This window comes from Dermochelys coriacea, chromosome 2, assembly GCF_009764565.3.
Source record: "Dermochelys coriacea isolate rDerCor1 chromosome 2, rDerCor1.pri.v4, whole genome shotgun sequence".
NCBI classification, from domain to species: domain Eukaryota; kingdom Metazoa; phylum Chordata; order Testudines; family Dermochelyidae; genus Dermochelys; species Dermochelys coriacea.
This window is the reverse complement of record NC_050069.1, coordinates 271,486,132-271,511,194: the sequence shown is the minus strand read 5'-3', so window position 1 is coordinate 271,511,194 and position 25,063 is coordinate 271,486,132. Positions and strand designations below refer to the sequence as shown.

At 66.1% G+C, this 25,063-nt stretch overlaps 2 protein-coding genes across 2 annotated transcripts in view; one reads left to right on the top strand and one right to left on the bottom strand.

The window, feature by feature from the left end:
• The window catches only part of KCNH2 (potassium voltage-gated channel subfamily H member 2), a 102,715-nt gene extending 95,049 nt beyond the window's left edge, over positions 1-7,666 (top strand). The window contains 9 exon segments of the mRNA XM_043507147.1: positions 431-444; positions 446-528; positions 2,096-2,344; positions 3,772-3,897; positions 3,900-3,957; positions 5,958-6,047; positions 6,049-6,165; positions 6,431-6,512; positions 6,972-7,666. Of these exon segments, the coding sequence (XP_043363082.1) occupies positions 431-444; positions 446-528; positions 2,096-2,344; positions 3,772-3,897; positions 3,900-3,957; positions 5,958-6,047; positions 6,049-6,165; positions 6,431-6,512; positions 6,972-7,127 (975 nt within the window). The 3' untranslated portion in view covers positions 7,128-7,666.
• Positions 7,667-11,387: 3,721 nt separating this feature from the next.
• AOC1 (amine oxidase copper containing 1) lies at positions 11,388-18,031 on the bottom strand. The gene is made up of 4 exons (XM_038389141.2): positions 16,501-18,031; positions 15,724-16,012; positions 15,033-15,165; positions 11,388-11,745 (listed from the first exon to the last, which is right to left on the bottom strand). The coding sequence occupies exons 1-4, from the start codon at positions 18,029-18,031 to the stop codon at positions 11,470-11,472; spliced, it is 2,229 nt and encodes a 742-aa protein (XP_038245069.2). The 3' UTR covers positions 11,388-11,469.
• Positions 18,032-25,063: the final 7,032 nt, after the last annotated feature.

The window sequence follows — 25,063 nt, the reverse complement described above, 5'->3', positions numbered from 1 at the left end:
GGGGTGCTTGGCCAGGCCGGGTGGGAGAGAGTTCTGGGAGTGCCAGGCCAGGGAGGAGAGCTTTGGGGTGCTCAGCCAGGCTGGGGGGAGCTCCAGGGTTACTCAGAGAGGCTTTGGGAGGGAGACCTTTGGGGCACTCAGCCAGGCTGGGGGAGCTCCGGGGGACTTTGCCAGTCTGGGGGGGGGCCTCTGTGGGCTCTCGGCCAGGCTGAGGGGGAGAACCCCGCCTGCCTCTGACCCCAGTCCACCCCCACCCAGCCATCCACCCTGCCCTCAACTAACCACCAGTGTATTCACCCACTGTGCCATCCACCAACCTGTCCCCCACCTAACGCGCGCCCCACCTAACCACCAGTGTATCCATTTCCCCTTCTCCCCACCTTTCCCCTCCCCAGTTCCCAGCCCGGCTCACAGCTCCCCTTTGTTGCAGACCAACATGATCCCCCTCCCCTGGAAGCACCGAGCTGGATGGCAGCTTCAACCGGCTGCGGCGCCGCAAACTCTCCTTCCGCCGGCGCACGGACAAGGGTGAGTGGGGTGGGGACAGCAAGCTCGAGGGGCCAGGAGCCTCTGCCAGCATAGACTCTGTGCCCTGCCCAGGCACTAGCCCCTCTCCCAGCGCAGGGTCGGTGTCTCCGCCCAGGATGCCAGCCCCTACTCCTGGGGAATTCTGTGCCAAAAAAATAAAATTCTGCAACAGAAAATTAAAAATTCTGCGTGCAATATTTTAAAATTCTGCATATTTATTTGTCAAAATAACACACTATTACCACACCAGTTTCAATTATTTTTGGTCATTTATTTCAAAATACCCGCCAGCAAGTATGTCTGTAACAATACAGACAACAACAAAGATTCAGGAAATGTTTTTTGACAAATAGATTCCTTAGGAGGCATTTTAATACAGAGCTGTGAATAAGAATTCATTTAAACTACAATATAGAACCGTATTTCCCGCACTGCCCAGAAGCAGTGCAAAGGCTGGAGGGGAGTCAGGTAACGGAGGAGCTGAGGGAGAGGGAAGCAAATTGCTGGGAAGGAGCCTGGGTGTCAACTTGGAGGGTTGTTGGGTATGAGTGAGAAAAGTATGGAACAGATTTTGGGGGGAGGGGATTGTAGGGAGCTTCCCTCATGCAAACCCTGGCTGACCCTTAGCCTCTCCCATTCATCAGGCACATCTGCCCCTGTTCCCATGTATTCCTGTACCTTTATGTGTCCTTGCACCACCTGTCCCTCCACCCCCATACAGACACCCACTCTCCCCAATCCCCATATGGCCCTGCACCCCCTCCTCCTGTCCCAAGATATCTCTGTGCCCCCTCCACCATCCACATGTGTCTCTGTGCTCCCACCCAGCCACACCCTGGGCCCTATGTGTCCCTGTCCACCCTCCCCATGTTTCCCTGTACCCCCTCCCCCATTCCCATGTGTCTTTGTGCCCCCACACAGCCATTTCCCTGTCCCTATATAGCTTTGCACCCTCTCCCCCATCACCACGTGGCCCTGCACCTCCCTCCCCGCTGTGGCCCTGCACCTCCACTCCCATTCAGCTGCTGCCCCAGTCTGTCCTCTCCCACTAGCCCTTATGAGTCCCTGTCTAACTCCCACAGCACCCCCATGTTGTCTGTCTCTCCATTGCCCCTGTCTCCTGACCTGGCCTGACAGGCGCAGCGAAGAAGGCAGGCTCTTTCTCTTCCCTAGCTGGCCAGGAGCTGCTGCTTTGTTCTAGCATCACAGCACCCTCTGGCGGGAAAAAGGCAGAACTGCAGCAATATTACGGCAGAAGCTTTTTTCTGTGCAAAAAATTTAAAATATGCACAGCTAATTAATTAGGTATGTGTGCAGTGGTGCAGAATTCCCCAGGAGTAAACCCATCTCCCAGCGCAGGCTCCATGCTCTATCCAGGGTGCCAGCCCCTCTCCCAGCACAGGCTCCTTGCCCCAACCAGGGCACAGAGGGCTCCACCCTGGCACTGGACCCCCAGCTGGCTCCTCCCAGCCAGCAGCCACGGCCCTGCCTGCGCCAGCCCCAGCAGATATGCTTCCTCCCCAGCCTGGCTCTGTGGAACACTCACTCTCTGCCCCCAACTCCGCAGACCCGGAGAACGCCGGGGAGCTGAGGAGCAGCCAGAAGCCGCTGCGGATGGGTCGGAACCACCAGGCGCCGGGGGTCCAGGAGGACCAACCCGAGTGCGAGCCCTCCAGCTCGCCCTCCAGCGACGAGGATGAGCGCCCCACACCCATTGCCAGCGCCGGCCAGCTCTCACCCTTCTGTGCCAATGGGGAGCTGCTCAGCCAGGGCGATGGGCAGCCCAAGGGCAGCGAGACATGCAGCCCCCTCTCAGGTGGGACAGGGCATGGCACAAGGACAGGCACCGTGTGGGGAGGGCCCTGGGGCTGGGTGCCTTGGGGGGCAGCATGAGGGACAGGTGCCCTGAGGGGATGGGAACCATGGGGTGGGCACCACAGGGAGGGGAAGGCTCCAGGAGGGTGCTGTGGGAGAGAGGTTCCAGGGACTGGCTGCCGGGGGGGGGGTGTGGAGGGAGGGGAGGGGCTCCAGGGAAGCAGTGCCAGGGGGTGCAGGCTCGGCACAGGCCTGATGGCTCCCTATTGCTGTGGGGGTGTTGCTGTCTGGAGCGGCTCAGGCCCGCAGGCACCCCCCTCAACCAGTGCCAAGCCATGGCCACACTGAGCACGGCCAAGCGATGCTGCTGTGTGTCTAACAGGCCTGGCCCATGGGCAGCAGGCTGCATCCAGCCGTGTCTGAGGCAGGGCAGCGAGGCCAAGCCTGGGCACGACCTAGCACCTGTCTGCAGCGCCAGATCCCCCTTGGCCTCTCAGGCAAGTTCCTGGGCACCAAGACTCACGCTGCCCCTGCTCTGGGCCCCCCCAGTCCCCTGCCCAAAGGGCACCAGCTAACGATGGGCAAGCGGCCCTCGCACTTCTCCTCAGCCCTGTGCCCAGCACACCCCCTGCCCACCGGGCTCCCTGTTAGCCCCCTGCCCTGGCACCCCAGATCCCTCTCCTAAGCCAGGCAGGGTTCCTGCCCTGTGCCGCCTGCTCCCCTCTTCTGGGCAAGGGACTTGGGCTGGCAGGTGCCCTGGGTGCCCACACCCCTCCTCTCGGTGCCCGCGCCCCCTCCCCTGACAGCCCATTGTGCAGAGCAAGTCCATGGCCACAGGCAGGCACCAACCTCAGCGCCCCTCTGCCAGCCGGCCGCGGCCCCACAACATCAGCAGCACGGGGACGAGACACCCTGACGTCGGCGCTTGCGCAGCTCCCCCACTCCTCACAGGCCCCATGGCGCTAGTGGGGGAGGGCTCCATATAGATGGTAGGAGTGGAGGCAGGCCTGGCAGGGGAGGGGGGGCAGGCCCCATATGGACCACAGTGCAGGGATGTGGGCCCCACAGGGACAGCAGGGGAGTGGTGCTGACGCCATACGGATGGTAGGAGAAGGGGCAGGCCCCAGAGGGACAGCAAAGCGGGGCGGGCCCCACAGGGACAGTGGGGGAGGGGGGCAGGCCCCAGAGGGACAGCAAGGGGGGGTGGACCCCACAAGGAGAGCAGGGGAGGTGTGTGGGCCCCACAGGGACAGTGGGGAAGGGGTGCGGGTCCCACAGTTTGGGGTGTGGGTCCCTTGGGCCCAGTGCCAGGCGTTGGTTGAGCCCCACCTGATGTCTCGGTATCAAAGCTCAGCAGCCCCCGCGGGCCCCCAGCCCTGGCACCAGCCCCCTTGGCGCAGCCCTGACCCGTCTCTCCCCTCTGCTCAGGGGCCTTCTCGGGGGTGTCCAGCATCTTCAGCTTCTGGGGCGAGAGCCGGGGGCGGCAGTACCAGGAGCTGCCCCACTGCACCGTCCCAGCCCCCGCCAGCCTCAGCATGGCCCTGCCCCCCGGGGCTACCGGCCCCGCTCCGAGGTGGAGAGCCGGCTGGACCAGCTGCAAGAGCAGCTCAACAGGTAGGGGGGGGGGGCTTATACACCGGGCAGCTGCCCCACGCGGAGCTGAGAGAGCAGGTGGGGCAGGGGGCAAGGCAGGGAAAATCTCTGGGGGGGCAGGTGAGGGGCGGGGAACAGGGGGCATGCAGAGAAAGGCACTGGGGGGGCAGGTGAAGGGCGGGGAACGGGGCAAGGCAGGGAAAGGCCCTGGGGGGTTAGGTGAGGGGCAGGGGGCATGGCAGGGAAAGGCCCTGGGGGGGCAGGTGAGGGGCGGGGAACAGGGGGCAAGGCAGGGAAAGGCCCGGGGGGGCAAGTGAAGGGCAGGGGCATGACAGGGAAAAGCTCTGGGGGCAGGTGAGGGTGGGGAACAGGGGGCAAGGCAGGGAAAGACCCTGGGGGGGCAGGTGAGGGGCGGGGAACAGGGGGCAAGGCAGGGAAAGACCCTGGGGGGGCAGGTGAGGGGCGGGGAACAGGGGGCAAGGCAGGGAAAGGCCCTGGGGGGCAGGTGAGGGAAGGGGGCATGACAGGGAAAAGCCTGAGGGGCAGGTGAGGGGCGGGGAACAGGGGGCAAGGCAGGGAAAGACCCTGGGGGGGCAGGTGAGGGGCGGGGAACGGGGCAAGGCAGGGAAAGGCCCTGGGGGGGCAGGTGAGGGGCGGGGAACAGGGGGCAAGGCAGGGAAAGGCCCTGGGGGGCAGGTGAGGGGTGGGAACAGGGGCAAGGCAGGGAAAGACCCTGGGGGGGCAGGTGAGGGGCAGGGGGCATGGCAGGGAAAGGCCCTGGGGGGGCAGGTGAGGGGCAGGGGCATGGCAGGGAAAGGCCCTGGGGGCAGGTGAGGGGCGGGGAACAGGGGGCAAGGCAGGGAAAGGCCCTGGGGGGGCAGTGAGGGCAGGGGCATGACAGGGAAAGCTCTGGGGGCAGGTGAGGGGGGAACGGGGCAAGGCAGGGAAAAGCCCTGGGGGGGCAGGTGAGGGGCGGGGAACAGGGGGCAAGGCAGGGAAAGCCCGGGGGGGGCAGGTGAGGGGCGGGGAACGGGGCAAGGCAGGGAAAAGCCCTGGGGGGCAGGTGAGGGCGAACAGGGGGCAAGGCAGGGAAAGGCCCTGGGGGGGCAGGTGAGGGGTGGGGAACGGGCAAGGCAGAAAGACCCTGGGGGGCAGGTGAGGGGCAGGGGCATGGCAGGGAAAGCTCTGGGGGGGCTGATGAGGGCCAGGGAACAGGGGACATGGCAGGGAAAGGCCCTGGGGGGGCAGGTGAGGGGCGGGGACAGGGGGCATGGCAGGAAAGGCCCTGGGGGGGCAGGTGAGGGGTGGGAACAGGGGCAAGGCAGGGAAAGGCCCTGGGGGGGCAGGTGAGGGGCCGGGGGCATGGCAGGGTTAAGGCCCTGGGGGGCAGGTGAGGGGTGGGAACAGGGGGCAAGGCACGGAAGGCCGTGGGGGGGCAGGTGAGGGGCGGGGAACAGGGGGCATGGCAGGGAAAGGCCCTGGGGGGCAGGTGAGGGGCGGGGAACAGGGGGCAAGGCACGGAAAGGCCCTGGGGGGGCAGGTGAAGGGCAGGGGGCATGACAGGGAAAAGCTCTGGGGGGCAGGTGAGGGGTGGGGAACAGGGGCAAGGCAGGGAAAACCTGGGGGGGCAGGTGAGGGCGGGGAACAGGGGGCAAGGCAGGGAAAGACCCTGGGGGGGCAGTGGGGGCGGGGAACAGGGGGCAAGGCAGGGAAAGACCCTGGGGGGCAGGTGAGGGGCGGGAACGGGGCAAGGCAGGGAAAGACCCTGGGGGGCAGGTGAGGGCGGGGAACGGGGCATGGCAGGGAAAGGCCCTGGGGGGCAGGTGAGGGGCAGGGGCATGGCAGGGAAAGGCCCTGGGGGGCAGGTGAGGGTGGGGAACAGGGGCAAGGCACGAAGGCCCTGGGGGGGCAGGTGATGGGCGGGGAACAGGGGGCAAGGCAGGGAAAGTTCCCGGTGCCCCCCAGTTCCAGCCCGTCGGCCTGCGGGCGCTGGGGCTCCTGCTGGCCGAGGTGTTGCCCAGCGGGTCGTGCCCGGAGCGTCTCTGGCTGGCTGGGGGGTGCCTCCGCTCAGCCCCTCATCTCCCGGCAGCTGAGACCCGCATGGCCGCGGACTGGCACCATCATGCAGCTGCTGCAGCGGCAGGTTGGGCTGGTGCGCCGGCCTATGCACCGTGTGTCGCCGCCCCCGGGCCGGAGCGCTCCCCACCCCCCAGCCAGCCCTGCCCCCAGGTGAGACCCCTCACTCCAGGCCCCCCCCCACAGCGTCAGCCCAGGGTACCCCGCGGCCAACCATCAACCGACCCCAGCCAGAGCCGTGGGCTCCCCGCCCAGCTCTGCCGGCGCCCCTCACTCCCGACCCGCAGCCCCTGCCGGCCCAGCCGTGGGCTCCCCGCCCAGCTCTGCCGGCGCCCCTCACTCCCGACCCACAGCCCCTGCCGGCCCAGCCGTGGGCTCCCCCCCAGCTCTGCCGGCGCCCCTCACTCCCGACCCACAGCCCCTGCCGGCCCAGCCGTGGGCTCCCCGCCCAGCTCTGCCGCGCCCCTCACTCCCGACCCGCAGCCCCTGCCGGCCCAGCCGTGGGCTCCCCGCCCAGCTCTGCCCGCCCCTCACTCCCGACCCACAGCCCCTGCCGCCCAGCCGTGGCTCCCCCCCAGCTCTGCCGGCGCCCCTCACTCCCGACCCACAGCCCCTGCCGGCCCAGCCGTGGGCTCCCCCCCCAGCTCTGCCGGCGCCCCTCACTCCCGACCCGCAGCCCCTGCCGGCCCAGCCGTGGGCTCCCCCCCAGCTCTGCCGGCGCCCCTCACTCCCGACCCACAGCCCCTGCCGGCCCAGCCGTGGGCTCCCCCCCCAGCTCTGCCGGCGCCCCTCACTCCCGACCCGCAGCCCCTGCCGGCCCAGCCCTGCCTCTCTGCGGTGCCGCGTGGCATTGAACCGCACCGCGGCTCGGTGACTTCTGGGCTGCGCTCAGTCGTGGTGTTGGCAGCTCGGTTCCCTGGGCAGCAGGCGGCTGCTGACAGCATCTCACCCGCCCGCAGGTTCCCAGTTACCCGGTGCCGTTCCAGTTCCCGCAGCCGCCCAGCCCAGAGCTGCCCTGCGAGCCGCCCCGCCGGCGCTGCTCCCTCCCCGGACAGCTGGCCCCACCACCGGACTCACAGACCCTGCAGAGACACTGCTCCGACCCGGGGAGTTAATCGGCAGGACGGGGCCGGGGCCCGGAGCCCTGTGCAGGGGGCCAGGGCTTCAGGGCTGCCGCCCTCCCCCCCCCCAAGGACAAGTGCTGCCTGGGTGAGGGCCTGGCCGCATGGTAGCCAAGCAGGAGCCACGGCCGAGCCCACGCGGCCAGGATGTTAGCTGGCCTAACGGATCCAACGGGGCCTGCCCGCCCTGCGTGGCCCTGCTGTGCCCAGAGACCGGCACAAGGAAACAGAGACTGGCCGGGGAAGGACCCGCAGCCCAGGACCCTGGAACGTATCACAGGGCCGGGCCGACACAGCGCGGCTCCCTGCAGCCAGGGCTGGCCCCCATGGGTCTGGGCGGGCGGCGAAAGGGCTGAGCACGCTGGGGGCCCAGGTCTTATCTGCCTGCTGCTGGGTGCGTGTACCCTGATCTGAGCACCCGTGTGCGCCGCTGGCAGGGAGAGAGAGAGCACTGTGTGTGTGTGTGCGTGCGGTGCTGTGTGCGTGTGTGTGTGCGGCCCTGTTCTCTGGGCGGGGGAGCCCTGTTCCATGTGGGGGGCACTGTGTGGTGTGTGTGCGGTTCTGTTCTCTGTATGGTGTGTGTGTGCGGCCCTGTTCTCTGGCGGGGGACCCCTGTTCCATGTGGGGGGGCACTGTGTGTGTGCGGTTCTGTTCTGTGTGTGTGTCTGTGTGCGGCCCTGTTTCTGGGGCGGGGGAGCCCTGTTCCATGGGGGGGGCACTATGGTTGTGTGTGCGGTTCTGTTCTCTGTGTGTGTCTGTGTGCGCCCTGTTCTCTGGGTGGGGGACCCCTGTTCCATGTGAGGGGGCACTATGTGTGTGCGTGTGTGTGTGTGTGTGCGGCCCTGTTCTCTGGGCGGGGGGACCCCGTTCCATGTGGGGGGGGCACTGTGTGTGTGTGTGCGGCCCTGTTCTCTGGGCGGGGGGACCCCTGTTCCATGTGGGGGGGCACTGTGTGTGTGCGGTTCTGTTCTGTGTGTGTGTGTGTCTGTGTGCGTGTGCGGCCCTGTTCTCTGGCGGGGGGACCCCTTCCATGTGGGGGGGGCACTGTGTGTGCGGTTCTGTTCTGTGTGTGTGTGTGTGTCTGTGTGCGTGTGCGGCCCTGTTCTCTGGGCGGGGGACCCCGTTCCATGTGGGGGGGCACTGTGTGTGTGCGGGTCTGTTCTGTGTGTGTGTGTGTGGTCTGTGTGCGTGTGCGGCCCTGTTCTCTGGGCGGGGGGACCCCGTTCCATGTGGGGGGGGCACTGTGTGTGTGCGGTTCTGTTCTCTGTGTGTCTGTGTGTCTGTGTGTGTGTGCGGCCCTGTTCTCTGGGCGGGGGGAGTGTGTGTGCGGTTCTGTTCTCTGTGTGTGTCTGTGTGCGGCCCTGTTCTCTGGGCGGGGGGAGCCCTGTTCCATGTGAGGGGGCACTATGTGTGTGCGTGTGTGTGTGTGTGTGCGGCCCTGTTCTCTGGGCGGGGGGGACCCCGTTACATGTGGGGGGGCACTGTGTGTGTGCGGTTCTGTTCTGTGTGTGTCTGTGTGCGTGTGCGGCCCTGTTCTCTGGGCGGGGGGAGCCCTGTTCCATGTGGGGGGGCACTATGTGTGTGTGTGTGCGGTTCTGTTCTCTGTGTGTGTCTGTGTGCGGCCCTGTTCTCTGGGTGGGGGGACCCCTGTTCCATGGGGGGGGCACTATGTGTGTGCGTGTGTGTGTGTGTGTGCGGCCTGTTCTCTGGGCGGGGGACCCCGTTCCATGTGGGGGGGGCACTGTGTGTGTGTGCGGTTCTGTTCTGTGTGTGTGTGTGTCTGTGTGTGTGTGTCTGTGTGTCTGTGTGTGTGTGCGGTTCTGTTCTCTGTGTGTGTCTGTGTGCGGCCCTGTTCTCTGGGCGGGGGGGAGCCCTGTTCCATGTGGGGGGGGGCACTATGTGTGTGTGTGTGCGGTTCTGTTCTCTGTGTGTGTCTGTGTGCGGCCCTGTTCTCTGGGTGGGGGGACCCCTGTTCCATGTGGGGGGGCACTATGTGTGTGCGTGTGTGTGTGTGTGTGCGGCCCTGTTCTCTGGGCGGGGGGACCCCGTTCCATGTGGGGGGGGCACTGTGTGTGTGTGTGCGGTTCTGTTCTGTGTGTCTGTGTGTCTGTGTGTGTGTGCGGTTCTGTTCTCTGTGTGTGTCTGTGTGCGGCCCTGTTCTCTGGGCGGGGGGAGCCCTGTTCCATGTGGGGGGGGCACTATGTGTGTGTGTTGGTGCGGTTCTGTTCTCTGTGGTGTCTGTGTGCGGCCCTGTTCTCTGGGTGGGGGGACCCCTGTTCCATGTGAGGGGGCACTATGTGTGTGCGTGGTGTGTTGTGTGTGTCGGCCCTGTTCTCTGGCGGGGGGACCCCGTTCCTGTGGTGGGGGTCTCCTGTGTGTGTGTGTGCGGTTCTGTTCTGTGTGTGTGTGTGTGTGTGTCTGTGTGTGTGTGCGGCCCTGTTCTCTGGGCGGGGGGAGCCCTGCTTCGTGTGTGGGGGGGTCCTGTTCAGTGCATGTGCCCGCAGCCCTGTTCTGTGTCTTTGTGTGTGTGTGTGTAGAGAGAGAGATGGTCCTGTGCTGTTTTGGGGGAAGGGGGGACTTTTCCCTATAGCTGGTGGGGGGGGTTGGGAGTTGGGTCCCTGTGTGCGTGTCTGGGCCCTGCTCCCTGTATGTGTGGGTCTAGGAGAGGGGCTGTTCCATGTGTTTCTGTGTCTGGGGGAGGGGCTGTTCCCTGTGTGTGTGTGTCTATGGGGCGGTAGGGGGGCCCCTTTCCCTGTGTGTGTGTGTGTTGGGGGGGCTGTTCCCTGTGGGGGGTGCAGCACCCCGCTCTGGGCACACACAGCTGGCCCTGCTGTGGGGAGAGGTGACTGGCAGGACCATGGGCTGCTCCCCATCCCTGTTGGCAAGGTGGCCCCTGCTCACGTACCCGTCTCCTGCCAGTGCCCCCACGCGCCCCATCTCTGGGCTGCCATTCCCCAGCCGGCCCCCTCCTTGGGGTTCACTGGGGCAGCCGCACCCTGGAGCCCTGAGCTGTCTGGCAGGTACCACCCCCTCCCCCGGCCTGCCCTGGACCCCGGCGGGGGGCTCTCCCCATGCTGTGCAGAGGGTGTGGAGCCACACACCCCTGAGCCCCTTGCTCCCTTCCATGCCGTGGGGATGGGGGGAGCAGCCCGGTCCGGGGGGCTCTTGTCGGCGACCCGCCGGCAGGCTGCATGTGGCGTGTGCTGTTCTTGTGCCATGTCCTGTAGCGGGCGCTGCCCGGTCTGTGTCTCCCCCACATCCCCGCATGGCGCCTTCACGTGACCCCCCCAGCGCGCCAATAAACCAGCCAATGACGCCTCCATCTGCCTCTGGGCCTGGGGGGGGGCACCACAGACATGGCCAGCCTGGGAGTACTGGGGCAGCCCTGGGATGCGGCTCTGCTGGGGGGGGTCCAGCCCTGGGACGCAGCTCTGCTGGGGGGGGCAAGGTCCAACCCTAGGATGCAACACAGCCCCCACCTGGGACATGGCTCCCCCGCACCTTGGACTGGGGGATCAGCTGTGGGACACAGCCAGTACTACCTGTCATGGGGGGCAGACCTGTGGGGGGACACTACAAGCACCAGCTCGTCAGGAAATGATGCCCAGGGCTCCCACCCCATTGCACCGCCCTGCAGCCTGGCACCCCTGGTGTGACCCCAACTTCAAATCCCCTACTCGCCCCTGCCCCCACCCGCTGCCTGTACCTCCTGCCCCACCATTGTGCCCGGCTCCCGGCAGCGCCCCTCAGTGTTGGGGGGGTCCCAGTGCAGACCCTGCCCTGCTCAGTGGTGGGCGTGGGGCCTGGGGGAGCTGGTTGTGCCCGGGGTGTCTAGCAGGGGCAGGCACCAGGCCGGGCAGGCTGTGGGATCGTATCCCCTACACCATCGTACATCGTATCCCCACAGCGCGTGCACACGCCAACCCAGTGCCCCCCGACGTCTCCCCCATGCCTGCAGACACGGCGCTCCCCCCAGCTCCCCATACGGACACACCAGCCCCCAGAGCCTCCCCTCGCTGACCCCCCCACGCCGGCAGACAGACCCCCGCCCAGAATGCCCCGCATGTTGCATGGGGGTGTGCAGCCCCAACAGCCCCACTTGACACCGCTGGCTGGGCAGACACGTGTATTTACCGACTACAGTCCCCTTAGCACTAGCACGGGGCCAACGCCTTCAGTCTGCGCCCCCTCCCCACTTCTGTGCCCCCCCAGGCCCAGCTGTCTGCAGAGCTGCCCCTCCCCCCAGTCCCCAGAGCCACGGCCCCAGCCAGCCGGAGCAGAGGCCAGGGGCCCGGTGACGCCCGCCGGGCCCTGCTGCCGCGGGCAGGGCCCGGGCTCACTCCTGCCAGTAGGTGCCGTTGTAGTGGAAGGGCTCAGCGGAGACGCAGGGCCCCGGGCTGGCGGGCGTCCAGCGCTGGATCTTCACCTGGCCCGAGGCCGGGCCCCGGGGCCGCACGATGACGGGGCCGCGCGACGCCACCGATGGGTCCTCGTCGAAGAAGTTGAAGGGGCGCAGGAAGAAGCCGACGGCGTTGCCGGGCGTGGCCGTGTTGGGCACGTCCTCAGCGTGCGGGATGTGCAGGAAACCCACCGTCACCCAGGCCACCAGGTCCTGCCACGGACGAGAGCCATCGTCACTGGGCCCCGGCACTGCCCCCCCAGCCCGGGCCCCCCTGCTCTCCAGGCCCCATCCCACCCCTCCACAGTCACTGGGGCCCCGGCACTGCCCCCCCAGCCCGGGCCCCCCTGCTCTCCAGGCCCCATCCCACCCCTCCACAGTCACTGGGGCCCCGGCACTGCCCCCCCAGCCCGGGCCCCCCTGCTCTCCAGGCCCCATCCCACCCCTCCACAGTCACTGGGCCCTGGCACTGCCCCCCCAGCCCAGGGCCCCCTGCACCTCCAGGGCCCCATCCCACCCCTCCACAGTCACTGGAGCCCGGGCACTGCCCCCCACAGCCTGGGGCCCCAATCCCACCCCCCCCAGTTACTGGGGTCCTGTCACTGCCCCCCACAGCCCAGGGCCCCCCTGCACCTCCTGAGCCCCATCCCACCCCCTCCACAGTCACTGGGCCCTGGCACTGCCCCCCCCCAGCCCAGGGCCCCCCTGCTCTCCAGGCCCCATCCCACCCCCTCCACAGTCACTGGGCCCCGGCACTGCCCCCCCAGCCCGGGCCCCCCTGCTCTCCAGGCCCCATCCCACCCCTCCACAGTCACTGGGGCCCCGGCACTGCCCCCCCAGCCCGGGCCCCCCTGCTCTCCAGGCCCCATCCCACCCCTCCACAGTCACTGGGGCCCCGGCACTGCCCCCCCCAGCCCGGGCCCCCCTGCTCTCCAGGCCCCATCCCACCCCTCCACAGTCACTGGGCCCTGGCACTGCCCCCCCAGCCCAGGGCCCCCCTGCACCTCCAGGGCCCCATCCCACCCTCCACAGTCACTGGAGCCCGGGCACTGCCCCCACAGCCTGGGGCCCCAATCCCACCCCCCAGTTACTGGGGTCCTGTCACTGCCCCCCACAGCCCAGGGCCCCCCTGCACCTCCTGAGCCCCATCCCACCCCCTCCACAGTCACTGGGCCCTGGCACTGCCCCCCCCCAGCCCAGGGCCCCCCTGCTCTCCAGGCCCCATCCCACCCCCCCCACAGTCACTGGGCCCTGGCACTGCCCCCCAGCCCAGGGCCCCCCTGCACCTCCAGGGCCCCATCCCACCCCTCCACAGTCACTGGAGCCCGGGCACTGCCCCCCACAGCCTGGGGCCCCAATCCCACCCCCCCAGTTACTGGGGTCCTGTCACTGCCCCCCACAGCCCAGGGCCCCCCTGCACCTCCTGAGCCCCATCCCACCCCTCCACAGTCACTGGGGCCCTGGCATTGCCCCCCACAGCCCGGGACCCCCCTGCACCTCCTGAGCCCCATCCCACCCCCTCCACAGTCACTGGGCCCCGGCACTGCCCCCCCCAGCCCGGGCCCCCCTGCTCTCCAGGCCCCATCCCACCCCTCCACAGTCACTGGGGCCCCGGCACTGTCCCCCCAGCCCGGGCCCCCCTGCTCTCCAGGCCCCATCCCACCCCTCCACAGTCACTGGGCCCTGGCACTGCCCCCCCAGCCCAGGGCCCCCCTGCACCTCCAGGGCCCCATCCCACCCCTCCACAGTCACTGGAGCCCGGGCACTGCCCCCCACAGCCTGGGGCCCCAATCCCACCCCCCAGTTACTGGGGTCCTGTCACTGCCCCCCACAGCCCAGGGCCCCCCTGCACCTCCTGAGCCCCATCCCACCCCTCCACAGTCACTGGGGCCCTGGCATGCCCCCCACAGCCCGGGACCCCCCTGCACTCCTGAGGCCCCATCCCACCCCTCCACAGTCACTGGGCCCCGGCACTGCCCCCCCCAGCCCGGGCCCCCCTGCTCTCCAGGCCCCATCCCACCCCCTCCACAGTCACTGGGGCCCTGGCACTGCCCCCCACAGCCTGGGACCCCCCTGCACCTCCAGAGCCCCAACCCACCCCCTCCACAGTCACTGGGGCCCCCCTGCTCTCCAAACCCCATCCCACCCCTTCCACAGTCACTGGGGCCCCCCTGCTCTCCAGGCCCCATCCCACCCCCTCCACAGTCACTGGGGCCCCCCTGCTCTCCAAACCCCATCCCACCCCCCACAGTCACTGGGGCCCCCCTGCTCTCCAGGCCCCATCTCACCCCTCCACAGTCACTGGGCCCCGGCACTGCCCCCCCCCAGCCCAGGGCCCCCCTGCACCTCCAGGCCCCATCCCACCCCTCCACAGTCACTGGAGCCCGGGCACTGCCCCCCACAGCCTGGGGCCCCAATCCCACCCCCCCAGTTACTGGGGTCCTGTCACTGCCCCCCACAGCCCAGGGCCCCCCTGCACCTCCAGGGCCCCATCCCACCCCCTCCACAGTCACTGGGGTCCTGTCACTGCCCCCCACAGCCCAGGGCCCCCCCTGCACCTCCAGGGCCCCATCCCACCCCCTCCACAGTCACTGGGGTCCTGTCACTGCCCCCCCCCAGCCCGGGGCCCCCCTGCACCTCCAGGCCCCATCCCACCCCTCCACAGTCACTGGGCCCCGGCACTGCCCCCCCAGCCCAGGGCCCCCCTGCACCTCCAGGCCCCATCCCACCCCTCCACAGTCACTGGAGCCCGGGCACTGCCCCCCACAGCCTGGGGCCCCAATCTCACCCTCCCAGTTACTGGGGTCCTGTCACTGCCCCCCACAGCCCAGGGCCCCCCTGCACCTCCAGGGCCCCATCTCACCCCTCCACAGTCACTGGGGCTCCGGCACTGCCCCCCACAGCCCAGGGCCCCCCCTGCGCCTCCAGGGCCCCATCTCACCCCTCCACAGTCACTGGGGCCCCGGCACTGCCCCCCACAGCCCAGGGCCCCCCCTGCACCTCCAGGGCCCCATCTCACCCCTCCACAGTCACTGGGGCCCTGGCACTGCCCCCCCAGCCCGGGGCCCCCCTGCACCTCCAGGGCCCATCCCACCCCTCCACAGTCACTAGGGCCCCGGCACTTCCCCCCCACAGCCCGAGGCCCCAATCCCACCCCCCACACAGTCACTGGGGCCCCGGTACTGCCCCACCACAGCCCAGGGCCCCCCTACACCTCCAGGGCCCCAACCTCACCCCATACAGTCACTCCTGGGAACCCCTGCATTGCCAGGCTCCCAGCACTGACCCCCCCACAGCCTGGGACCCGCTTATGGCCTGGGGCTTTCCCACAGGCTGGGACCGCACCCCCCACAGTCATCACCCCTGCAGACACTGGGGGCCCAGCACTGCCGCCCCCCCATCCCCTCCTTTCCATAGAGAGCAGAGCCTCAGCGCCCCACCCCACGGTGCCCCCCACAGCTCAACTGTGGCCCCCATGCAGGCTCAGGCCCACCCAGCACCTGGTTCTCGATGTTCTCATCGTTGCGGAGGAAGCTCTCGAAGTCGAGGGCCGGCTGCCAGGGGTCGTGCTGGGCGTACGGGCTGCTGCTGGTCGCCTCCTTCTCGTGGTGCCGCGTCACTGCCAGGTGGTACCTGCCCGCAGCGGGTCCCGCAGCTGAGCCCCCAGTCCCCTTGTGGGGCACGGCCCGGCGGGCTCAAGGGAGAAACCACCGCTGGGCAGGGCCCCCCCCCTTCTCGTGGTCCTTGGGCAGGGGCCCTGAGACCGCCCCGGCCCGCCCGAGGTCCCACCCCTGCTGCTGATCAGCACCAGCCCCAGAGACCCCCCAGGGCAGCCCCTGCTGGGCCCCCAGCTGTCCCAGCCCCCGGGTGCTGCTCCCTTGGGCCATGGCCCCCATGTGGTGTGGGGCCCCCGCTATCCCAGCCCCCGAGCGCTGCTCCCTTGGGCCATGGCCCCCGTGTGATGTGGGACCCCCGCTGTCCCAGCCCCCGGGTGCTGCTCCCTTGGGCCATGGCCCCCATGTGGTGTGGGGCCCCCGCTATCCCAGCCCCCGAGCGCTGCTCCCTTGGGCCATGGCCCCTGTGTGGTGTGGGGCCCCCGCTATCCCAGCCCCCGGGTGCTGCTCCCTTGGGTCATGGCCCCTGTGTGGTGTGGGCCCCCCCCCCCCGTTGGCTGCTGGATCCCGGCCTTACCGTCCCCAGGCGATGCCCTGCTCCTCCTTCCAGCCGCGGGGCAGGACGCGGTCGGCCTGCGAGCTGTACTGGATGCGGTAGCTGCGCGGGTGCCCCCAGCGGTTGCGCTGGGTCGGGCTGGAGAACAGCAGGTACCTGGGCAGGGCCGTGCCAAAGGGGAAGGCGGCTTGGCGCTCGCTCCGGCACGGCTGCCGATGCAGACGGGGCTGCACGACCCGCTCGCCCACTTGCCAGGGGTTGGAGATGTTCTCAAACCGCACGTCCACCGTCTCAAAGCTGTTCCGGGTGCCTGCGGGGGGCAGATGGGCTGTGAAGGGGGGGGCCTCGGGGCAGCCCAGGGGCTGGGGGGACCCCTGCCCCCCGGTGAGGGACGCTCGGAAGGGCCCTGCCCTGTGCAGGGGCTGAGCTGCCATGAAGCTGGGCGCTTGCCCAGAGACCAGGGTAGCGGGTTGGGGCTGAAGCTCCCCTGAGCCCCATCTGCCGTCATGGAAACAGGACTCCTGGGTCCATCCAACCTCAGCTTGGGGGATCCCATCTAGGAGCAGCCCCTGGCTTGGGCACTGGAGGGAGCCCAGTAGCCATGAGCACCCAGGGAGCAGGGAAAGAGAGGGGCTGTGTGGGGCTGGGCCAGGGAAGGACCCGGCTGGGGGGGGAGAAGGGCAAGAGTGGGGTTGGGTAGGGCTGTGCCTGGGGAGGACCGAGGCCAGGGAGCAGGGGCTGGGCAGGGCTGTGCTGGGGAAGAACCCGGCTCGGGGGTGGGAGCGGGGGGACACGCACCAGCGACGTCCAGGTCCACCTTGTAGTGCACCAGGTGTGTGTGCAGGTTGCCCAGCACGTCCTGGTGCACGCGGGTGCCGTAGTGCAGGCCCTGGGGCGTGTAGAAGGTGGCGTGGATGTAGCCGGTGGCGTGCACCTTGGCCTCCAGCACCCCGTTGGGGTAGAGCAGCACGTCCCAGATGTAGTCATAGTTGTAGACAGTGGCTGTGGTGCGCAGCACCAGCGCCTGCCCCTCCAGGCCCCCGTAGAAGCGGTAGCTGCCCTGGAAGTCGCTGTCAAAGTGGCGCCGCAGGGGCACTCCAGTGGGCAGCTCGAAGAGGCAGAGGGCGCGGGGGTAGCGCACCGGCCCCGCTGCGTCGTACAGGTGATGCACGTCCAGGTAAGTGGCCACCTCAGGACAGTCGATGCCGGGCGCCAGCTCGTGGGCCAGGGTGCCCATGCCCCAGGAGGCGTCGATGTACTTGGTCTGCATGGCGGCGGGTGTGTTGCCCCCATAGAAGGCCACGGCCTCCTGCACGCTCAGCTCGTGGGCCAGCCGCTCACCATTGAAGCGCAGGTCGAAGAGCTGCAGGCCGGTGGAGGAGCGCAGCCGCAGGGCCAGGCGCCAGCCCCCATACTCCACCAGGTTGCCCTGCACCCGGTAGCGCTTGCCCTGCGGCTCGCACACCTTGGCCCCGTGCACGTCTGTGCGGGTGCCGGTGCTGAAGTGGCCGCGGGGCACGTAGGTGGAGAAGAGCAGGTCGGGCGTGGGCGGCTGGGCCAGGGCCAGCTCCCCACGCTCGTAGCGCCCGGCCAGCTCCTGGACGCTGGCGAAGTACTGCCCGTTGTACCAGAGCTGCTGCAGGGCCCAGCGGCGGGGGTCACGGGAGCGGTGGTCCAGCAGCAGCTCCAGCCCCACAGGGTGCAGGAAGTGCCCCTCCACGAAGCGCTGGAGGATGAGCCAGGAGCGGCGCTCGCCGGGGCCCAGCCCGCGGGGCGCCACGTCCGAGAAGGTCAGGCAGTGCTGGCTGCAGTTGTGGTACCAGTAGCCGGTGGTGTCGCGCAGCAGCCGGTACAGCGGCTCCAACAGCTCCAGCAGCTTGTGGTGCATCAGCTTGTACTCCAGCAGGCTGACGGGCCGCGCGGTGAAGGGGATGGGCCGCCCGCCCTTGTAGCTCACGGGCCGGTAGTAGCTGGGCCGGGGCAGGGGCCCCACCACAAACTCGGTGACATTGGGCTGGGTCTGCTCCCCGAAGAAGATGATGGCACGGGCCAGGCGTGGCGGGCGGGGGCTGCCGCTATCCAAGAACTGCAGGGCCTGGTTCTTCCTGGGCACCTGCAGCTCCACCAGGAAGAGGCTGTTGTTGGCCAGCGAATCCGCGCGGCCGGCCCCCAGCCCCAGCTCCGGCCGGCTCAGCAGGAAGTTCCGCACTGCCCGCAGCTCCGCCGGGCTCAGGTCAGCAAAGATCGATGCCCCCAGCTGGGGCGCAGGGCTGGAGCTGGCCAGGACGCCGAGCGCCGCTACCACCCATGCAAGGGTCTCCAGCCACATCCTTCCCTGGGAACCTGGTTATCCAGAGGGGCCGGTCAGAGGGGCAGGAGCCGAGCCTGCTCTTCCCACCAGCCCCAGCCCTCCAGGCGCAGGGGCCCAGCCACTACTGCAGCAGCCCCACAAGGGTGGCACTGGGCTTTGCACGCCAAGCTGGGGGCTCCATGCCATGCACAGCAGTCCTGGGCTCAGCCTGGGCCATTGGCTCTGCAGGGGGACTGCTGGGAGTAGCCTCCATGGGCGGGGAGCACCAGAGGGACAGCCGCGGGGCAGGCACCCCGGGTGACCTGCACTGCATCCATGCCAGGAGCTGGGGGAGACAGTGTGGGCCCTGCCCTACCCCTCAGGTCCCCAGGCAGCCCCATCTCCTCAGCTGGTCACCCTCCTGGGTATGTGCCAGGGCACCTTCCCCTGCTCCCTCCAGCCCTGTCTGTGCTGCAGGTCCCTGCTCTCCCCGCTGGCCCCCTGGCACGTGAGCCAGTCCCGTTACAGCCCCTGCGGGGGACACGGGGAAGCCGGGCCCTGGCTGCCAGCCTGGGTGAGATGGGAACTCCGCGGTTCCTGGTGGGGGCAGGTGGGGGGAGCTGTATGGTGACCGAGGGGGGAGGACGGTCTATATTATGGTCCTGCTTTGAGCAGGGGGCTGGACTAGATACCTCCTGAGGTCCTTCCAACCCTGATCTTCTATGATTCTCTGTGGAATCAGAGTGGTAGGACTGGCAGGGACCTCGAGATGTGACCTAGTCCAGTCCCCTGCACTGAGGCAGGACTAAGTATTATCCAGACCATCCCTGACAGGAGTTTGTCCAACCTGCTCTTAAAACCCTCCAGTGACAGGGACTCCACAACCTCCCTGGGCAATTTATTCCACTGCTCAACCACCCTGACAGGTCGGAGGTTTTTCCTAATCTCCACCATGCTGCAATTTAAGCCCATTGCGTCTTGTCCTGTCCTCAGAGGTTAAGAAAAACAATTTTTCTCTTTCCTCCTTGTAACAACATTTTAGGTACTTGAAAACTGTTATGTCCCCCCTCAGTCTTCTCTGCTCCAGACCCAGTGTTTTCAATCTTCCCACACAGGTCATGTTTCCTAGACCTTTCATCCTTTTTGTTGCTCTTCTCTGGACTCTCTCTAATTTCCTGAAACGTGGGGCCCAGAACTGGACACACTGCTCCAGTTGAGGTCTAATCAGCGCAGAGCAGAGCGGAAGAATTACTTCTTGTGTCTTGCTTACAACACTCCTGCTAAGACGTCCCAGAATGATGTTTGCTATTTTTGCAACAGCATTACACTGTTGACTCATCTTTAGCTTGTGATCCACTGTGACCCCAGATCCCTTTCCGCAGGACTCCTTCCTAGGCAGTCATTTCCCATTGTGTATGTGTGCAACTGATTGTTCCTTCCTAAGTGGAGGGCTTTGCATTTGTCCCTATTGAATTTCATCCAGTTTACTTCAGTCCATTTCTCCAGTTTGTCCAGATCTGTTTGAATTTTAAGCCTGTCCTCCAAAGCACTGGCACGTTGCCCTGCCTGAGTGCTGGGGATGGGACTGGCTGACCTACGGAGGTCCCTTCCAGTCCCACACATCTGCAATTCTGTGCCCCCTGCCAGGCCCTGCCCTACAGCCCAGATACTTGCTGTCAGGATTATCCACACAGTGCGGCCCGGGCTTGCTAGTAGTACAGCAGCCAACAGAGAGGAGCCCAGGGCTGGGCTAGCAGGGGCTGCAGGTCGGGAGTGAGGGGCTGTGACGAAGCGGGACTGTTCTTAATGTTTCCTCTGAATATTGTGGGGGTGCCTCAGTTTCCCCTATGCAGTTCTTAAGTATGTAGGTGGTGAGATAAGGGTGTATGATCGTTGCAGAGCCCTCGAGGGCAGGTGTGTGCAGGGGTCTGGACATAGAGAATGGCCGACACCCTGTTTCCTGGCACCTGATGGCCTGGGCCCTTCCCCCCCTGCAAGGTGAGAGCTAAAGGGTTAAAGACAAAGAGATCCGGTGACCTCCTGGCCCGGGAAAGGGACAAAGCCCAGAAGAGGGGTGGGCTGGAGAGAGTCAGTTTGGGGCTGGCTGGGGACGAGGAGTAAAGTGCAGATGTGGTTGTCTGGCTCACTGCCCCCCAAAATGGACCCAGCTGAGGGGTCCTGTTCTCTGCACCTACAAGCTCTGTGTTAGACCATGTTCCTGTCGGCTAATAAACCTTCTGTTTTACTGGCTGGCTGAGAGTCACGTCTGACTGCAGAGTTGGGGGGCAGGACCCTCTGGCTTCCCCAGGACCCCGCCTGGACGGACTCGCTGTGGGAAGCGCACGGAGGGCAGAGGATGCTGGATGCTCCGAGGTCAGACCCAGGAAGGGGGGAGCCGGGTGAGCTGTGTGTCCTGCAGACAGGCTGCTCCCAGAGAGGAGACTCCCCCAGAGTCCTGACTGGCTTCGTAGGGAGCAGGTCCAGAGCATCCCCCGGGGACTCCGGGACAGGGGCACTGGCAGAGCTTGGGGCTTCACAGGGCAGCTGTACCCAGAACCCTGCAGGGTGCTGAGCAGCAGAGCTCCCATGCCCCCCAGCTGGATCCCCACAGCCTCCAGACTCACCCCTCTGGAGCTGCTGGCAGCATTAGCCAGCCCCTGCCCCCACCCAGCTCAGCCCTGAGACTCCCCATGTGGCCAGTGCCAGGGGCACAGGCAAGTAAATGCCCAGAGCTGCCTGGCCCGGGGGCACCTGCTGGGGGACCCTCTGCCTGCCCCTTCTGGGCTCCAGCCCCCCAGCCAGTGTAGCTCCCCCTGTGTCCCTCCCGTCCCCCTGCCAAAGATCTCAATCCCACTGCACCCCCAGCCCATGGGCATCTTCTACCCTGTGCACCCCCTCCTCACCCCCATGCACCCCCTTACCCGTGCACCCCCCATGGACCCTCCCAGCCCAGCCTGTGTTGCTCACCTGCAGTCCCTGCCCTGCTCTGGCTCTGTGGCTGAGGCACCCACTCGGCTCAGTGCCCCACTCCGCCCACAGCCTCCCCCCCCCCACAGCAGGGCCGAGGGATGCCATTGGCTGGCTTGGGAGGGGGGTGCGGCAGCTCCTGGCCCAGAGCCTGGGTTGGGCGGGGGGTCCAGGCCCCCCCCCCCCAAAAGGGGAGAGGAGATAATGATGATCTCAAAGAAAGCGGGTATGGAGGGGAGGAAAATACCCACCCTGGGCTTCTGACAGTGTCCCGGTCCCCAAGCCCCAGGCCTGTGCCTTGCCCTGCCCTGGCCTTCCCTGGCACACTGTGCCCTGCCCTGCCCTGGCACACTGCGCCCACCCCTGCCATGCTCTGTCCTGCCCTTTCCTGGCATGCTATGCCCACCCCTGCCCTGGCACACTGCGCCCGGCCATTTCACATCTTTAACCCTTTGTTCACAGAGGCTCCAGCCTTGGGCCCCACACAGCAGCTGCCCCCATGGCTCTGTGCCCCATTTGTTACCCTAGAGGGCAGATCCCAAGGACCCTGCGTCTGACCCACCCCCCGCCTCCCCCCGTCTCCGAGGGGTCTGTGCTGGTGAGTTCGAGGCCAGGGCTCTGGCACATGGCCCCAGCACCAGCCCTGCCCCCAGCCTTGGGCCCCCAGCCCTGCCCCCCCCCCCAAATGAGAGCCGCTGTCCCCAGGGCTGCTCAGCCAGGGCAGCCAGCATGGCCTCAGGGTCTCCATTGCCCACTGTGCAGCAGGGGCTCCAGGGGAAGGGCACCAGCCCCTGCCAGAGAGGCCAGCGGGCACCACAGGCCCTGCCCAGCCCCCACGGCCAGGACCCCCCCTTCAGGCAGAGTCACGGGCTCTGGGCAGAGAGGGGGGCATGGGTGCCCCTAGGGGTCACTCCCCCTCCCTGCCCGGGTTAATGGGTAACCCGCTGGAGCCAGGCAGTGATGCGGCCCCTATGCTGGGATTGGCGAGTCCTGCCCGCAGGGAGGCTCTGGCCCCACGGCCATTGTCCTCACCCCATGGGGAAAGTGTTAAGCTGGTCCCTGCCAGCAATGCGCTGCCCCAGCTGCTCTGACCCCTCGATCAAACTCCAGGGCCACCCAGTGCTGCTGGGAACAGGCCCCGAGCCTGCTGGTATGGGTGGCCAGCGAGGCCAATCCTGCCTGGGGCCTGGGCTCATTCCAGCCCCGGCCACCCCTCAGGTGATAGAGGCACGAAAAGCCTTCCCCTGCTGTGGCCCCGCAAGCCTGTGCCCCATCCCCTCAGGGCCCCTGCCCCCTCCAGAGCCTGGGGTCCTGCACCCCCTCCCCAAGGGCACAGCCCTTGCAATCCCACAGGCAAGGAGACCTGGTGCCCGGGGTCACTGTGTTCCCTGGCCAGGGAGCCTGGATTGGTGGCTCTGGATGTCGGTCACCAGGTTTGACACATGCCAGGTGCTTGTTGGGTGGCCACTTGGTGCCTGCCCTGGCTTGCCAGCGTTACCTGCAGCAACCTGGGTTTTACCACCTTGCTTTGGCCACGCTGCTCACTGGGGGCTTAGCGGGGGTGGGGGAAGGGGGTCACCAAGCTGCTTGGCCCCGGCCCCACTGAGCCGAGGGGCGTGTTCTGGTTGCCTGTACCAGGCTTGCAAGCCGGCAGAGGTGGGAGCCCAGGCAGGCAGCACCATTATCCCGTTAGCCTGCCAGACACTCTCCACTGCCACCCAGCAGCTGCTCGGCGTGACACTGAGCCATCTCTGCCCAGGAAGGGACGCATGAGCCAGAGCAAGAGAGGGTAGCTGGGGTCTCCCCGAATACCAGGGCCCCCAAGACCCCCTGATTCTTGTGTTGCTTGGAGGGACTAAGGACCCTGCTCGTCCCCACAGGTAAGCCCTGAGCTGTGCCAAGCCCTGGTGCCTGCACCCTGCCAGCAACACCCAAGCTGGGGTTTAAACCCAGCCTCTCTGGGCACCCAAGAGCCGTACCCTTCGCAGCTGGCAGGCGCCTGCTCCTTGAGCGGGCATTAATGGGCACAGGCCTGGCATCACTGTCCCTAATGCACCAGGGCAGCCCTGTCTCAAAGCCAGCCAGTCTTGTGGGCCCATTGTCTGTGCCCACCACCAGTGGGTGCCCCGCAGTCCTGATGGACTCACCAGCAGCAGTGTCCAGCTCACTGGCTGGCACCCACCTGGTCAGCCCTGGCATGGTACCTGTGTGGCGCAGTCTCCCTCCTGCACATGCTCTGGCCCCACGCTGCTCCCAGTAGGTCTGCCGCCTCCTGCCGGTGCTCTGAGCCGTGGACGGTCAGCCCAGGCCTGGGTGCTGAGGTGAGCCCAGCAGCATGCGCTTTGGCCAGTCTGCAGGGGGAACCTGCAGCGAGGGTGCCAGGCCCGTCTGTAACGAGGCTGGTTCTGGCGGGACCCAACTGAGAGTGCCAATCCAGGACAAATTGCTTAAAGCAGAGTAGTTACAGCCCAAGGCTGGGGTTTCTGTGCACACCAAGGCAAACCAAACCAGCCAAACAGAGAAGACTTTGGTCTCACCCCACTGGCTGACCACAAGTCACACAAGCAATTCCCTCAGACTCTCCAGTTTCCCAGTATCATCACCAGTGCCACTCGTTATGGGGACAGATGGTTATGAAAACCAATACCCCAGTAAAAGAAGAAAGGTTCTCTCGATCCCAAAGGACCAAGTCCAAGACCCAGGTCAATATACAAATCAAATCTTACACACACATCATGCTGTTGCCAATCCTTTAGAATCTAAAATCTAAAGGTTTATTCGTAAAAGGAAAGAAATATAGATGAGAGCTAGAATTGGTTCAACGGAATCAATGACATACAGTCATGGCAAAGTTCTTGGTTCAGGCTTGCAGCAATGATAGAATAAACGGCAGGTTCAAATCAAGTCTCTGGAGAACATCCCCAGCTGGGATGGGTCTTTCAGTCCTTGGTTCAAAGCTTCAGTGCAGCAAAGTCCCTCCAGAGGTCAGAAGCAGGATTGAAGACAAGATGGAGGAGCTGCCACAGCTTTTTATGGTCTCTTGCCGTGTGGTCTCTGCTTTCTTTGTCCCAAAGACAAGCTGCCCATCTCATGGCCTGGAAACCTTGCTGAGTCCCTAGGGGTGTCTGCCTTCTCTCAGTGGGTCAGTTGTGTAGGTGATGGTCCTTAATGGGCCATCAAGCAGGCTAGGCTGAGTTGACACCAACTTGTCTGGCGTGTCACCCAGAAGCATAGCACAAGTTTGAAATACAGACAGTATAGAGCCAATATTCATAACTTCAACTATAAAAATGATACCCACACACAGACAGCATCATCATAACCAGCCAACCATAACCTTGTCTGAGACACCTCATTTGACCCCCTTTATATAAGATTTGGTGCCACTACAGGACCTTGGTTGCAACGATGATCTATAAGGTCCCAGATTATGTCAATAATGTCACATCATCCCTGAGAGCCGCCACGCCCTTTGAAAGGGCAGAAATGACCGCTTGCACCGGGGCGGGCGTGAGCAGGGGAAGCTCCTTCAATGCCAGTCCACGAGCAGGGTAGCAGCGCCGGGGTCCTCGGCTGATGTGATGGGAGGCGAGGAACGCTTCACCCCCGGTTTTGGGGTGGGCAGATTAGTTCTCCCACAATATACCAAGCCCGAGAGTGACTCCAGCTAGGGAGGCGCTAATGACCCTGTCAGGCAGAGCATGACTCCAGGAAGGGTTTTGATACTGTCCCAAGTGAGTTTCTCAGAAACAAAGGCAGGAGCTCCAGCCTGGGCAAACTACTGCAAGGTGGGTGGAGAACTGGTTGGAAAACCGTTCCCAGAGTGTAGTTATCAGTAGGTCACAGTCAGGCTGGAAGGGCAGAACAAGTGGGGTCCCACGGCAATCAGTTTTGGGTCTGGTTCTGTTCAATATCTTCACTGATTTAGATAACGGCATAGAGAGTACACCAAACTGGAGAAATGGTCTGAAGTAAAGAGGATGAAATTCAATAAGGACAAATTCAAAGTACTCCACTGAGGAAGGAACAGTTAGTTGCACACGTACACAATGGGCAATGACTGCCTAGGAAGGAGTACTAGAGAGACAAAGTGGGGAAGGTGAT